Source organism: Diabrotica virgifera, chromosome 7 (genome assembly GCF_917563875.1).
Source record: "Diabrotica virgifera virgifera chromosome 7, PGI_DIABVI_V3a".
Taxonomy (NCBI): Eukaryota; Metazoa; Arthropoda; class Insecta; order Coleoptera; family Chrysomelidae; genus Diabrotica; species Diabrotica virgifera.
The window spans coordinates 102,000,168-102,018,104 of NC_065449.1; the positions used below are offsets into that span (position 1 = coordinate 102,000,168).

Sequence of the window (17,937 nt, forward strand, 5' to 3'; positions counted from 1 at the left end):
TTTAGATTCTCCAATACTTTCTATGCAAATAATATACTCTTCATTCGTAACCATAAAGTCATTAGTTTTCGAGATATTTGAAGTTAAAAATGAAAAGGCACACTTATTTTGATTAATGTATTATGCTCCTTCGTTTTTAGCTTCAAATATCTCGAAAACTAATGGCTTTATCGTTACGAATGAAGAGTATGTTATTTACATAGAAAGTATTGGAGAATCAAAAAATTGCACTAAAATATCAATTCCGCCAGTGGCGTAGAATTTGGTAAGGGCCAACCATTCACGTTCCCCCGTCGTAGACCTCTGGTAGCAGCCAGAAACGTTTGTTTAACATAATTTAGTAGGGTTGACAGTACCAGCACCACTTACCAAATTTCGTGTTGTTGTCCCATGCCTGTCCGGAAATATTCAAAAATAAATAAAATACAAGTTTAACTTTGACACCCTGTATTTCGGTTATTATCAACTTTTGTACTAAGGTAAGTTAGCTTAAATCGACCTATTTTAACCTCAGGAATAGGAGGTTAAGCTATGGCCCATTCTTTACCAAACACCCTGTATATGGTAAAGTACGATTATAGAGACCTGTTAATAATCTGAAAATGTATTTATAATTTACATTTTTAGGTACATTTTCAAAAAGAAGCCACATCTCGATAAAAGGTGACTTATCAAAAAAAGACAAAGAGGAAAAAAGTTTTAAAAACACTGTGTTTAACTAATGGTACGACAATAATATGTAGTTTCATTGGAACGTACACAAATATTTGTGGGGTTTAAAGGAACAAAACTCCCATAAAATTTTTATGTAAATATAGTAAAAAAGAAGCCGCATCTCGATAAAAACTCGCTAATCGAAAAAATACTAAGAGGCAAAAAAGTTTTAAAAACGTTGTGTTAAACTAATGGTACCACAATAATGAATTAATTGGAACGTACATAAAAGTTTGGGGGGGGGGGTTTAAGGGATCAAAACCCCATACAATTTTTATGTATAATTTTGTTTTAACATGATCCTGCCATAAGAATCATACATGTTCATTTTCAATAAAAAATCTTTAATAGTTTTCGATATATTGAAAAAAAATCGATTTTCATTTTGTAACTTCAAAGGGCTGTAACTTTTTTATGAGCACATTTGTACAGAGGTAAGTTAGGTTCAATCGAACTATTTTTGACTCCAGAATGTGTGGTATAATTTATGACCAATCTTTTCGGGACACCCTGTATTATGAAATGCAAACAATATAAGTTCAGATAAATATTCTAAAAAAGAGCCGTACTTACCAGCTGTTGAAATTAAGTGAGAAGTAGGTTTGTGACCGAAAACACCACACATAAATGCAGGAATCCTAACTGAGCCTCCTATATCAGTACCTTGAAGAAAAAGAAAAGTTGAAATATTTAATTAAAAATTTCTAAATTTGAATTTGTATTAACACTCAAATTCTAATATTAGAGTCTAATATATTAGCCTCAGCCAAGGAAGTTCTTGGTGAAAGAAACATTAATAAGAATAAATCGCTTCCAAGGCAAAGAACTCCATGGTTTTGTACAGAAGTGAAGGAAAAATGCAAAGAGAAGAAAAAAGTTTAGCTAAATTACATGTCAACTAGAGGCATACGATAATTATAAGATAGTAAAAAACGAAACACATTCAGTCGTAAGAAGAATAAAAAATGATCACTGGAAACGTTTTTCGAAAAAAATAGAACATGATTTTTATGGTCTCCAAAAGGAAATACGGCGCTTTATAAGAGGTCAAAGAACGGAGGTAAATGAACTAATAGAACCAAAACACATAGAAAAATATACATGGATTGGCTATCTAAACAAGGTCTATGCAGAGGAAGAACAAATGATACAAGAACCGGAAACACCAGTAATTACTACAAATGAAGATGTTGATAAAGTACACAAGAAGTTCGGAAAACACTTGAAAAGCTGAAGAACAGAAAAGTTGCAGGTAAGAGTGGAATACCAAACGAATTACTGAAATATTGTGGAGCAGCAATGACAGAACAATTAACAACATTAATTAACTAAATCATAAAACACAATAAAATACCGGAAGAATAGAGAACGAGCAAACTAATTCTACTATTCAAAAAAAGAGATAAAAAGCAGCCAGAAAACTACAGAGGTATCAACTTGTTAAATACTAGCCTAAAACTTATCCATCTTCTGTATAATAGAAAAATCCCTATAGATATCATTAAAAACTATTGAAAACATCTACCAAAACAACAAAATGGAAGTCAGAATAGACGGCAACTTACAGAACCTATAGATATAGGCAGCGGAATAAGACAGGGTGACTCATTGAGTCCTATGCTCCTAACAAAGGAAGAGGATATAGAATGGGAAATAAAGAAGTAAAAATGCACTGCTACGCAGACGACGCAATATTGATAGCCCAAGATGAAGACAGTCTGCAAAGGTTAGTCCACAGATTTAATATAAGAGCAAAAGAATTCAATATGACAATTTCATCTCAGAAAACTAAAACAATAGTAATCAGTAAAGAACCAAACAGATTCAAAGTAGAAATTGATGGTATCAGTATTAAACAAGTAATGGAAGTATCACAAGAAATAATACGAGGAAAATCTAGTATGGTATAATTAGACCCAAACCCAGACATCCAAAGTGAAAGTTATCTTCCAACACCAAATTGTTCTATATGGTCCACATAATAAAAAAAAATAATAAATAATGTTTATTCAGAGAAAAGATACAATACATACAATGGTAATACATTAAAATCATTATAATTCCCTATAAATAAACACAAAAATACCACTTGAAGCAGAATGCTTGTGCAGTGGTCAATTTGGTTCATTATGTAACAAAAATATCCTGAGTAGGTACACACTATCTTTTCACAGGCAATACAATAATATAATATCTATTACTTAATAATAAGAGAACAAAGAAAAAGCAAAGAGCATTTACATTGTTTTTTGAATAATTACATAATTAAAGAAAATAATTATATTTCAAAATCTGGAAAAATTTAAAAATACAGCATCCCTACGATGTATTTATCAAAAAATAACAGCAACAAATGAGAAAAAAAAACACAATTAAGTACAACAACTATGAGTCCAATATTCAAACACTTGTTTTATTTTCTAACTTCAATTAATTCATGTATTACTGAAAGAGGCGTATCTATAATATATTTCTTTAATTTATTTTTAAATTGTTTTATGTTCTTGACATTCTGAACATTTATGGGTAAAACGTTAAAGGACCTAGGTCCTAGGTAAGTGAAACAACGATGTCCAATTGTTTTTTCACTTTTAGGGGGTATCGCTTTATTCCTGTTTCTGGTGGAGTATTCATGCAAGGGAAACTGTAGTGTTTGTTTATTTTTATATTGATATACAGTAACCGCTTTAAAATAAAGCTGCCTAATATCAAAAATATTAGTTTCCTTGTATAATAATTCAGTGGAGTAAAGCTTGGGCTTGCGATAAATTGATTTTAAAATTTTTCTTTGGACGACATTTAGTTGTTCCAAATGATTGCCATACGCCCCGCCCCACCCAAGAATCCCATAGCATAATCTAGATTCTACTAAGGCAAAGTACATAGTTTTTAAAAGGCGCTGTTCTAAAATATTGCTTAAGTATTTAAATTTATAGAGTAAACTTCGAAGGTTTTTAGTCACATTCGCAATATGTAGGTTCCATTTTAAATGACTATCAATTGTAATTCCCAAATACTTTACAGAATGAGCAGACAGAATATGTTGATCCTTATATCCTTCATTGGATATTATTAGTGTTTCGTAGTTAGGCAGACTTGTTTTGTAAGATCCAAAAGGCAAAAAGAAAGTTTTTGTGAAGTTAACAGTTAGTTGTTTGTGTGCAAACCAATCAAAACAATTTTTTAAATCTTCTTCAGCCAATAATTTTAGATTCTCCCAATTATCTGCAGTATACAGTACAGCTGTGTCATCTGCATAACTAATAATTTTACCTTTTAATTTCATTGACAATAAATTATTAACATAAATTATAAACAACAATGGACCAAGAATCGTTCCTTGCGGAACACCGTACTTCACCACATGTCTCTCACTCATACTTTCATTTATTTTTACCCTTTGTACCCTATTATCTAGATAACTTTCAAAAAATCTTAATACGTTGCCTCTGAAACCTACATCAGCCAAAGTTTCCAAGAGTTGCTTATGGCTTACTGTGTCGAAAGCTTTAGCCAAGTCTAAAAATACACATAATGTGGGCTTACCTCTATCAACTGAATCATAAATGCAACCCATTAGTGAAGCAATTGCATCATCTGTACCTCTGCCTTCAACAAAGCCAAATTGATTATTAGATATGATTTTATGTAGGTCTAAAAATTTTAGCATCCGAGTTTTAATCGCTTTTTCCATAATTTTTGCAAGGCTTGAGATTAGTGAAATTGGGCGGTAATTTTGGCTTAAATCCTTACTTCCTGATTTATATACAGGTTTGATAATTGCGTCTTTAAATTCTGTTGGACATTTTCCATTTTCTATAATTTTATTTAATAAATATGTTAAAGGGGATACAATTTCTCCTGAAACTTCTTTTAATATTTCTGCCTTTAATAAATCAGGTCCGGGAGCTTTATTCAACTTAAGGGATTGAATAATCGCTATAACTTCACTTTCAGCTATTGGATCAAAAAAAGCACTTTGAGCGACTGAGATTCTATTCGGATTATTGGATGGCGGTTTTTTTATGTTGTTAGCCAGTTTTTCACCAATAGCCGAAAAATAATTATTGAAGGTATTAGCGATATCCAAGTCAGAGTTCATAATCCGGTCACCCTCTACTAACTGTTTAACGCCTACAGAATTTACCTCAGTTTGGGTCAGTTCACGAATAACCTTCCACGTATTTCTACTATCGGGTTTGTTAGTAATTACGTTTTTGAAATATTCTGCCTTAGTATTTTTTATTAAATTTGTCAAAAAATTTTTGTAATTTTTGTATTCTTGTTTAAGAATTTCATTATGTGGATTTTGGATAATTTTTTTATATAATTTATTTTTTGTGTCTATTGATTTTATTATGCCAGACGTTATCCATTTTTTCCGTTTAACTTCGTTCCGTTTTATTTTTTTTTTCATAAGTAGATTCTTTTATTTTCTTTTGAAGAGTTGTTACAATTTTAGTTGCAATATCTTGTACGTCACGTAAAAGGAAATACTTTCTTAGTATTTCTCTTAATGTGTTATAATTAATGTAACTATTTTTAAATTTATTAATATTTTTTTTACAAATAATGTTCATGTTAATGTTTAGTTCTCCTATTGTACAGAAGTGATCGGTAGTTAAAGATGTAATAATGAAAGGAGAGCAAATATCTTCAATAGACTCTTTAGTGGATTTAACAAACATATGATCTATACAGCTACCTCCCGATTTATTTGGTCTCGTTATTTTGTTTATTAATGAATGAAAATTATATTCGGACAGTAAATTTAAATAAGTATTAGCGATTTCATCGTCTGCAAGTATGTCAATATTAATATCGCCAACAATAATGTTATATGTGATTGGTTCTGCTTTTATTATATTTAAATAACTTTCTAAGGCTACAATAAACGCACTTTCTGAGGTTGCAGGCGAACGGTATATTGCTGTAATAAGTATCATTATGTTATTGAGTTTAATTTTTAATTTTAAGAATTTAAAAATGTTAACCTCTACTATTTCCACCTCGTAGTCAAGGTTATTTTTTATGAATATTATCACACCGTCATTTTGATTGAAATTACCCTCGTTATAATGGATATTATATCCATCCAATTTAAAAATATCTATACATGCCACTTGTCTGGTCTCAGTTAATACAAAACAATCAATATCATTTTCTATTTGTTGTGTGTAAATATTAAACTCATCAAAATTTTTAATAATGGACCTAATATTTTGGTGCAAAATACGAAAAGAGTAGTTCTTATTGGAACACAAATTATATTCGTTTATGGAGTCAACTACTTTTGTATCAATAGGAGTGTAATTAATGTATTCCAGAAACGAATTCATGTTACAATAATTAATATAGCGTACCAGTATTAATGATTATTAAATTAAAAATATTCTAGAAAACAAAAAAAGGTGAAAAAAAAAACTATAAGTACAATATACAGTAAAAAAAAATTAATTTTTTTGAAGATGCTGCTCTAGTGGGGTAACGATTTGTTTTTCTGGTTTCATCCAATAATGTGTCGGTTACTTCAGCAGTCTTGTTAGTAGTAGTAATAGACAGTTTTTCCAGTGTTAAAGATTGACCATCAACTATAAGCCTATTTCCTCTCAACTTCACCGTTTTACCTGACGACCTGAGTTCAGATTGGTATTTTAATAATTCCTTTCTTACTGCTTGTTGAGATGGGGATAGATCTTCGGCGATGAACACCGTTGTACCTTTTAGAAGCTTGCACTTTTTTAGAACACTAATTTTTGCTGAATATGTTGCGAATTCTACCAATACTGATTTATTTGTTGGATTTTTACCAAAGACATTGAAACCACTGATATCTGAATTTACTAAACTTATATCCAGTCTCTGATTCAACTCTTGGATGATATCCTCAAGAAGTGTTGACTTTTGTACATTTAAGCCGAAAATAACAATATTATTTTTTCTTAGTTTATTTTCAATTCGTTCACTTTGATTTTTTAGTTCTACATTTTCAGTTTCCAGTCTTTTAACTCTAATAGTTTGTTTTTCTTTCTCAACTTTCAGTTCATCAATGTCTTTTTTTAAGAAGGCTACTTCCTCCTTAAGACTAGATATGAAATATTCAGATAATCTCTTGTTCTCTTCCTTAATAAACTCTTTTAATTTCGTAAATTCACGATCTTGACTATCAGGCATATTTTTATTGTATTTTATTAATTTTACGTGTATGGAACGCTTTATACTATACTTAATTTTTGTCAATAACGCACAAAAAAACCAGAGCGATATCTTTTTAAAATTTATGGTTTTAGGTTAGTTTTGTCTTGTTTATTTGTATGCAATTACTTTCTACGTCTTTAAAACAGAAAACTTAGTAATCCCAGGTGATGAATGGTAAATACATTGATAGTTGTGAAACTCACCTCCCAATTTGTTTCACTATTTCTTGCATAAAAGTGGTTTTAAAGACGGAACACTTTATAATGACTTTTAGTTAATCGAACCACACACACCTAATGTTCAGAAAAAAGTCACACCATTTTGAGCGTCGGGTTTGAGGAGGAGAGGGGGGAGAAATCGGTAAATTCGTAGTTTTTTACGTTTTTCGTCAATATTTCTAAAACTATGAGGTTTATCATAAACAACCTTCTGTACAAAAATGTTACACATTAAATTTTAAATAAAAAAGGCCCTATGCACAATCCCCCTAAAATAAACGGTTCCAAAGTTACGGAGGTAGTATATTATAATTGGTCCGAAAAAAGGCCTAACCCAAACATCCAAAGTAAAAGTTTTCCTCCAACACCAAATTGTTCTATATGGTCCACATATTGTTCAGTAGAAAGTAACACCATTTTGAGCGTCCGCTTTGGGGGGTAGATGGAGGAGAAGTCGGTAAATTAGTAGTTTTTTACGTTTTTCGTCAATATTTCTAAAACTAAGCTTTAGCGTAAAATTAAATTTAAAACAAAAAAGGTCCTATACATAATTGTTATAAAATCAACGGTTCCAGAGTTATGGAGGGTGAAAAGTGGAGGTTTTCGATACTTTTTATATTTTTTGAGCAATTTAAAATATTATTACTAATGAAAGAAATTTTTTAACAGGCTTTGTTATTTTAGTGGCCGATTGTATGTTAGTTATAAGTCATTGAAGAAACGTCAACCTCACCACCCAAAATCATCATCAATTGCCCAAAAAATATAAAAAGTATCGAAAACCTCCACTTTTTACCCTGCGTAACTCTGGAACCGTTGATTTTATAACAATTATGTATGGAATCTTTTTTGTTTTAAATTTTATGTGGAACATTTTTGTATAGAACATTATTTACGCTAAAGCATAGTTTTAGAAATATTGACGAAAAACGTAAAAAATCTACTAATTTACCGACTTCTCCCCCATCTTCCTTCCAAACCGGACGCTCAAAATGGTGTAACTTTTCACTGAACAATAATATGTGGACCATATAGAACAATTTGGTGTAAGAGGAAAACTTTTACTTTGGATGTCTGGGTTAGGCCTTTTTTTGGACCAATTAAACTATACTACCTCCGTAACTTGGGAACCGTTCATTTTAGAAGGATTATGCATAAGGCCTTTTTTATTTCAAATTTAATGTAGAACATTTTTGTATAGAAGATTGTTCATGTTAAACCGCTTAGTTTTAGAAATATTGACGAAAAGCGTAAAAAAACTACGAATTTACCGATTTCTTCCCCCTCTCCCCCCAAACCCGACGCTAAAAATGGTGTGACTTTTTTCTGAACATTATGTGGACCATATAGAACAATTTGGTGTTGGAGGATAACTTTCACTTTGGATGTCTGGGTTATGCCATCATTTGGATCAATTGTATTATACTAATATCAATACCATATAAATATATAAAAGGACTATCCGAGAAACTGAAAACAATAAATTCAACATTTCAACAACATTCAAAACAACAAACACATTGAGATCTATTCTATCTAAAACTAAACCTAACAATGAACAAGAAAGAACAAAGAATTTTTTAGGTGAAACATCAAGACCATTAAACGTTAGAATAAGTGAACATCAGTCTTATATTAAAAATAGAGAATTTGATAGATCTCAAATATGCCAACACGCATGGGTTAATGAACATAGAGTTCAGTGGAGAGATTCAAGTATAGTCCTGAAAGAAACAGATAGTAAAAAGAGAAAAATCAAAGAAGCGGCTCTAATTATGCTAAATGAAACCAATTGTGTCGCAAATTCCTCGGTAGAATGCAGTAGGATTTGGTTACCCATACTGAAAGAGGAAGTCAATAGAAAGAAAATACCACGATTAGTAAGTCAATAACATATCGAGTTAGTACATATTTTATATTTTAGTATTACCTACTTATATATCTATGTAGTATTAATATTATTTATAATTTAAACAACATATTAAAGTCAGAATTTGGTATTAGTTTTGAGAGTAAACTAAATGTAAGACCAAATACTTACGATGTCGGGATAGTATCACGAAGTTTTTTAACTGGTTTTCCCTCGTGATTTACTATGGAATCTCTAACGCGAGAATTTTACTGTCACCGTTGCATTTTGTTGTCTTTTTAAAAACAGATCTCATGCTATGATTTTTTTGTGGCGGATATTCTTGAGTTGGGGTTGATTTCATGTAATCGAATGAACTATCTTTCAGTAAAGTCGTCCCAGGAACGCAACTCATAAATATTGGCAATATAATTTTAAAGTCTTTTACTTTAAAAACGGATCGACAGAAACTGGATGCAGACAGCACAGGACAGTAATGCATGGAGAAGACTGAGGGAGACCTATATCCAGCAGTGGATAGATCCGGGTTGAATGATGATGATGATGATTATGATAACTTTTAAATTGAATCATCAATCTCATCAACGTAAGTATTCACTATGCTAGCGACATGAAGACGTGCATTAGCACCAGTATGTCATATCCAATATGGCTTTCAAATGGCAAAATATGATCTAAAATGTTCTCAATGTACATATCAGTTGGCATTCGGCTAGTCACCTTCACGTGTTCGGTATGTCCTTTCAAAGCAATACCGCTCCGTAGCACTATGCGCCCACCACCAAGCTCTGTATGAAGTTACATACATGGCAGACGAAGCATCGAAAGAAGACGAATTTCATGACTAAAGAACCTGAGAGAATGGTTTGAATGCAGCTCAAAACAACTATTTAGAGCTACTGACTCAAAAATTAAAATAATTATGATGATTGCCAACCTCTGTAGCGGAGATGGCACCTGGAGAAGAAGAGAATGAGGTTACAACTGACATACTGTTCGCCAACTCTTCTGTAGACGAAGATTTGTAAATCTTGCTTCCATAGTGAACGGTATGCCAGATGTAACCTCATACAGAGTGTTAATTTCGGTGGTGGCGGCATAGTGCTATGGAGGGGTATTTCTTGGAAAGGAGATACCGAACTTGTGGAGCTGATTTGGTGAATGACAGCTGATATGTACATTAAAAACATTTTAGAAGATCATGTTTTGTCATTTGCCAGCCATATTGGATAAATTAGTGTTAATGCACCATGATGCAGGTCTTCATGTCGGAGGAATAGTGAATACTTACCTTGATGAGATTCAATTTAAAAATTATATCGGCAATAATTATATTCAATTATTATATTATTATAAGAGTAGACTAAAGACTAAGTTTTCACTCTAATGGCACATAACATATCCCACCAGAATGAAAATGGTTATTCATTTTTATTATAAGAGTACTGAGAAGAATTACAGGAAATACGCTGAGAGATCGAAAGGGGAGTGAAAACATTAGAAGACAATGTAACGTACAGTGTATAAACCAATGTACACTAAATAGAAAAAAAGAATAGAATAACCACACAAATACAAGATATATAAGAGATAAATCAATAATCGGTAGAAGTATCGGCCGACCCGACCGCGCAAAATATGGAGTGACAACCTTCCATAGAGGTATCAATCCGCCACTGAACAAGCAGAATTGCTTATAAAGAGGAAGAAGAAAAAGAAGAAGAGAACTCAAATTCTATGAGAATCCACAAAAAAGGATATAATAAAAATCCTACCAATTATGGTACAATCACCTTTCTGACACAACTATGAAACTTCTAACAAGGATATTTGCTAACAAGATTATTGAAATTCATAATCGGTGAACAGCAACAAGGCTTTCGACAAAACAGATCAACTAGAAATGCTACATTCATAGCCAGAAGAACGATAAGGCATTGGAATATAACAAACTTGCCTTTATGTGCTTTGTACACCTGACTATAGCCTTTGACTGCAATAAATTAGATGTAAAAAAAGACTAAGTTTTCACTCTAATGGCATATAAAACAACATAATGCTATTCTACATCCCACCAGAATGAAAACAATGGGAACCTTCTCTGGTTACACCTCCGAGGCTTCTACAATTTGCAAGCCATACGGATGCTGAGACTAAGGAAGATGAGGGAATTGTACAATTTACAATTCACGTCCCATCTGTTCAGCGCGGTAAAGTTCCAACGAGAATGGTTCCCTTCGTACTCCAATCAGAGTAAATGTAAATCAAAAATGAATAACCATTTTCAATTTCGTTGCAAAACGAAAATACAGCCGAACCATATTCTAGTCCAATCAGAGAGTGCAGCAAGCACCTCTACCGGTTTCGAAACTTATTAGTCTCTCATCAGGAGGCACATATGCTGCTATATAGAGGCATATATGATGCATAATAGCATATAAAACAACATAATGTTTTATATGCCATTAGAGTGAAAACTTAGTCTTTTTGCTAGCAGTTGCCGCTAGGGCATCTATGCCATTTCGTTCGTTGCAATCCGAGACTGCACGCTGGGGTTTGTTTTGGTTGGATCAGGGAGAGCAGCATATGTACCTCCTGATGAGAGACTAATAAGTTTCGAAACCGGTAGAGGTGCTTGCTGCACTCTCTGATTGGACTAGAATATGGTTCGGCTGTATTTTCGTTTTGCAACGAAATTGAAAATGGTTATTCATTTTTGATTTACATTTACTCTGATTGGAGTACGAAGGGAACCATTCTCGTTGGAACTTTACCGCGCTGAGCAGATGGGACGTGAATTGTAAATTGTACAATTCCCTCATCTTCCTTAGTCTCAGCATCCGTATGACTTGCAAATTGTAGAAGCCCCGGAGGTGTAACCAGAGAAGGTTCCCATTGTTTTCATTCTGGTGGGATGTAGAATAGCATTATGTTGTTTTATATGCCATTAGAGTGAAAACTTAATATTTTTGCTAGCAGTTGCCGCTAGCGCATCTATGCCATTTCGTTCGTTGCAATCCGGGACTGCACGCTGGGGTTTGTTTTGGTTGGATCAGTGAGAGCAGCATATGTACCTCCTGATGAGAGACTAATAAGTTTCGAAACCGGTAGAGGTGCTTGCTGCACTCTCTGATTGGACTAGAATATGGTTCGGCTGTATTTTCGTTTTGCAACGAAATTGAAAATGGTTATTCATTTTTGATTTACATTTACTCTGATTGGAGTACGAAGGGAACCATTCTCGTTGGAACTTTACCGCGCTGAGCAGATGGGACGTGAATTGTAAATTGTACAATTCCCTCATCTTCCTTAGTCTCAGCATCCGTATGACTTGCAAATTGTAGAAGCCCCGGAGGTGTAACCAGAGAAGGTTCCCATTGTTTTCATTCTGGTGGGATGTAGAATAGCATTATGTTGTTTTATATGCCATTAGAGTGAAAACTTAATATTTTTGCTAGCAGTTGCCGCTAGGGCATCTATGCCATTTCGTTCGTTGCAATCCGGGACTGCACGCTGGGGTTTGTTTTGGTTGAATCAGTGAGAGCAGCATATGTGCCTCCTGATGAGAGACTAATAAGTTTCGAAACCGGTAGAGGTGCTTGCTGCACTCTCTGATTGGACTAGAATATGGTTCGGCTGTATTTTCGTTTTGCAACGAAATTGAAAATGGTTATTCATTTTTTTAAATTAGATGTGTTACAATTACTAAAAGAAAAAAACCAATCCAACAGAATGGTAAAGATAATTAAAGACATTAACACTAAGACAATACAAAAATTAAAGTCGAGAATGAACTTTCGTGGGAAATAGATATCAACTCGGGAATCCGGTAGGAAGATAGCTCAAGTCTACTACCCTTCAACCTACTAATGGATAAAAGCATAAAAGAAATTAAAGGATGATAGTATTTTTATATCGAAAACATTCTATGATTTGATACAGCCTTTTAAGAGATTTTAATAAAAATTATATACCTTTTATAAAGGATTTTCCAACCAACAGGGCTACGCAATAGCAAAAAATTTTTTATTTGCAATGGAAAAGTAATACCTCGCAAAACTTGCCCAATCAACTGTTAAGTATTTTGGTAAAAAATTTTCGACATTGGAAAATATCTTCTGCCTCCCCAAGACAATTAAAAATTTTGAAAAAATGTTAACAGACGAAAAAATTTTTATTTCGAAACGAAAATGTAATAGCTCACAAAAGTTGCCTAAAGTCCACTTTACATCAACAAAAATTGAACAAGAAATTGACAAAGTTATTCAAGGCCAAATTTGACGTGTACAAAATGTATGGTTTGTAAAAGAAAATTAAGGAATTTGATGAAATAGAACAATTGGATATGTTTTATTTTGTCAAATTTCTTTATTTTCTTTTTATTCACGGCAAAATTGGATGTAGAATTGTGTTTTGTATAAGTCAAATTTGACCTTGAATAACTTTGTCAATTTCTTGTTCAATTTATTGATGATGTAAAGTGGACATAACACACTATTTAGTATTTTAGTAAAATTGCGTTGAATTAAAAAAATATTTTCTGTCCCCCACGGCAACTAAAAATTGGAAAAAATACATTAATATGCGAATTTCTTTTGTAAGGGAAATTTAATACCTTATAGAACTTGAATAAATAAATTCGGTTTAAATTGGAAAATATTTTGTGGTTTCACAAGGCAATTAAAAATTTTACTTAAGAAAAGTATACTAAAACATTCTTTTTATAACAAAATAGCCTAACTTATCCGTCTCCCTGACGTCACCCAAGTTTTTTAACACTATAATAAATATAAAGCAAAGTACAAAATTAGGTATATAAAAATATTACAAAAAAATATGGTAAAAGCATTCTATTCGAAGATGTCTTCCGATTTAGCATTAAAGTGAGGCATAGTTTTTCTGGAATCAATTCGAGTTTTTATAAATCCATCCCTAACAAACTGCTAGAAGCTTGTGTCACAAGCTTGACATATCGTTCTACACATTGTTTGTGGCAGTGATATTTCTCAATCTCAATGTTAAAAGGGTCTAAGTTAGGATTCTTAACAAAATCTCGCAGATTGTCACTCGAAAATCTAGAGAATATAGGTGGTTCTGTAAGGTGATATTCTTGTTAATTAATTAACTCAAAGTAGTCGTTTGAATCTAAATTTTTATAGGAGAAAGTTTAAGACCCTCACGTTTTTTGATTTGGTCATTGGCAAACTTCTTTTGATGTCCAAGGGGTAGATCATTTGAATGTCGCAGACATACAAACCACTGAAGCGGTTTTTTAAGATGTTCTTCTAACAGCCGTATTACATCACCCTTAACGCCAGTATTTACGACTGTTTCGTCCCATGCAATAGCTGGATTTCATAATTTTTAATATACCAGACAGCGGATACCCATATCCGAAATATTTGCACCCTGGCTCATGCACAGGTGTTATGTGTTCTTCCACGATCGATTGACCATAAAACTTGGTACCTACTGTTTTTTACTTGAGCTAAAGTTTTGTCTTTGCGTCGGTAACTTTCTTCTTTTACCGTTGTTCTCTCTGATTATATTTGCTTTTGTTTTCACTATAAATCGAGCTTATCACCATTTTTCTGCGACCTCTTTGATTTAATAGAAATTCTCGCTCACCCAGATTCACTTTTTGAGATTTGCTACAAAAACAATTAATCACAGTGTCACATTTGCATGCTGCAAGATCGAAACTTGTAGTTTTACGTTTTTTTCTTAAAGCATTGAATTTTATTTTTGTAAAATTCATTGTTTTGCCTGTTCTTAAATGGTTTCATAAGTTTCATATATTTGTCATGATAGGCATTTAAAAGCTGAATAATTCTTGTATGTTAAATTATTGGAATTAAAGCCTTTTTCTATATTTCCTCCAATTTAATTGCAACCTGTTCGGCAATACCAGAAAATTCTGGCTCTTTCTGAGTTTTTATCCTCTTGCAACCACAAAGCTTCACCGCTTGTTTGTATTTCGGTAAAACATTTTCAGGTATATTTGGTGGTTGCCCAAAAATGGGACGCTCCACAGCACATCTTGATTTTATTCCCCAAGGTCCTGGTTTATCTATTTTAAAAATCTTTAATTTACAAACAACAATAATAACAAAGTAAGGCATCGCACCAAACATAAGTGAAAATTACACGCACGGACTCACGAAGCGGGACATTTCAAAGGGGTTGGGAAGACTGAAAAACAAATAAAACTTTAAATATCGTTTAAATTTGTAATTGACAACATTTTAAGTTTTCTTTAATTGATCTTACATCGAGTTAGCACATATTTTATTCCAAATAATATAAATTGAAATTTCCATAAAAATCAGATATTTAATAAAATTCAAGGTCGTTGGGGGGCAGAAAATTCGCTTAGAAAAAAAATTAAAAATACTAATATGCTGAAAAATAACACTAGCAACTTTTTCACGCTATTAGATATAACATTTCCAACTTTTATTTTTTCGATGCACCCTACTACGCAACTCTTCTTGAACTCCAGACGAGTTGTAGGGAAAATCTAGGGGTTAAAACCAAAGCTAACTTTTTGGTTATACACATCAATTGTACTACCGACAGTTTATTGTATAACCTCTCTCACGGAATGGGACGTTTCGGCGTCGCCGTTTCGGCGTGGCCATTTCGGCGTGGCCGTTTGGGCGTAGAGCCGTTTCGGCGTAGGCCGTTTCGGCGTAGGCCGTTTCGGCGTCGGCCATTTCGGCGTCAGAAATTTTATTTTAGTTGACTAAATACCTACATTGAGGTTTATTGGTCAGGCAATTTTTTCCAAATCATTTTTCCAAAATCTTGTTTATTCATTTATTTATATATAATATCTACAGCTAGAAGCCAATTACAGATATTACATTAACTATGAGCTAAATAACAAGCACACACACATAAGTATAAAATTGACATATACAAATCTACCATTAATATTAAAATTTTGTGATCAATGGACTCCAATGTATCTATTTAAATAACTATATTAAAAGATTTTTTTCAAAATAATGTCTTACTAATAGACTCCAATGTAGGTATTTAGTCAACTAAAATAAAATCTCTGACGCCGAAATGGCCGACGCCGAAACGGCCTACGCCGAAACGGCTCTACGCCCAAACGGCCACGCCGAAATGGCCACGCCGAAACGGCGACGCCGAAATGTCCTAGACCCACCTCTCTCACCACACGTCCATGGTACTGGATGAGGAGTCTTTAGGTAAACATGTAATTATAACACATCTTACAGCCTGAATGGAGACCCCAAAACAAAAAGAATCAACATTTATACATATAGGTAAGCGGATATTCTGGCCTTAAAGAACCCACTCACCAAATATAAACTGGTGAGGAACTGCAAAGATCAACTCAACAACCTGGCAAAAGAGAATAAAGTGTCTTTAATATGCGTGCCACGTTAAGAAGGGGTGCATGGGAATGAACGAGTAGATTTGTTGACAAAAACAAGGCCCGAGTGGGATCTTTGTAGTCCCAAAATCACTGTGTGGCATCACCAAAGACGCTGCAAGAAACGAGGTTCGGAAGTGGCTGATAAGGAACCATCAAAAGAAATGAAAAGCCACTCAAAGGCAAACCCAGACTAAGAAAATAATTAAGAATATTGATAAAAAAACTCTCAAGCAATTTGATGAGCCTCAATAAATGAGAGATTAAAACGGTCATCGAAATGGTGACTGGACATTGTCATTTAAGAGAACACCTACCCAAAAAAAGGTGAATTAACCATGGTGCAGAAAATGCAAAATGAAAGAAGAGACTGCCATACTCGTCCTATGCCATTTCAAAGTGCCAATGATATAAGGCAGATATTCACTGGTCAATTGAGGCTTGAACCAAAAGAGATTTCTTACACTATACATGAGGAAACTATTGCCTTAGTTGAGACGACAGGGCTTATTGAAGTTTAATGAAAAAAAAAACAGGGTATGGTATAGTTATTCCACTCTATCTTTACCCATGCATGGAATTATTCACGAATTACTTTTCATACTAGGTTTCTTTTTTACTCACAGAAACTAGTATAGCAAAATTAAACCGCTTGTCCATAGAAACCACAATAAGTTAAACAAGGATAATCAATAAGGCATGTTTTTGATACATTGTTTACTACAATATTGCCCAAAATAAACAGTACTGAAACTGAAACACAGATGTCCCTTTGTGCGCGCTGTCATATTCAAATTAACTAGTGCTATCCAGAAAATTAATAATAAAACTTTAAAGGTAGTAAATGGTTGTTCAGGAATGACAAAAAGACTTATATTAGAAGCAAAAAATATTAATTTAGATATTATCATTGCATGGATCCCAGGGCATTCCGGAGTATTAGGAAATATTAAAGCTGATTCACTTGCTAATGTAGGTCGTTGTCTCAATTGTCCAGTAAACATAAAGGTGGAGAAAGGTGACTATTTTCCTTTTTTTTTTAAATGTACTGGGATAAATTTAAAAAAGAGTGGAAGGAATATTTTAAATATAAAGGTATCAACAGCTACAACCAGTTTTCAAAAATAGTCCTTGGTATCTCAATGTTCCTTACATAGATAGAAGACATATAACAACTGTTATCAGAATGCGTACAGGTCACTGTTTGATTCCAAATCACCTATTTAAAATGGGGATAGTAGAACATCCTTATTGTGAATGTGGTCAATTAGCAGATTTACAACATGTGATTCTTGAATGCCCTATTAGTACTGTGCAAAATTTTGATTTATATAATGAATTAGCTAAAAATGGGTGCCCAACACCCATATCCCTTATAACCCTTCTTTATAAACCGCAGTTGGTTCTTATTAAACTTTTAATACATTTTTTGAATATACACAAAATTAAGTTATGAGGAAAGTAAAATATTGAAAATAAATAGATAACATAAATGAATATATAATAATAAATAATTTGAAAAATATGTC

At 33.0% G+C, this 17,937-nt stretch overlaps 1 protein-coding gene across 3 annotated transcripts in view; it reads right to left on the reverse strand.

Annotated features, from left to right (window-relative positions):
- Positions 1-17,937, reverse strand: part of LOC114332385 (fatty-acid amide hydrolase 2-A) — a 180,156-nt gene that overhangs the window by 108,458 nt on the left and 53,761 nt on the right. For all 3 annotated transcript variants that reach the window (XM_028282174.2, XM_028282173.2, XM_028282172.2), the window contains exon 5: positions 1,288-1,377. In XM_028282174.2, coding sequence (XP_028137975.1) covers positions 1,288-1,377 — 90 coding nt within the window. The remainder of the gene's footprint in view (positions 1-1,287; positions 1,378-17,937) is intronic.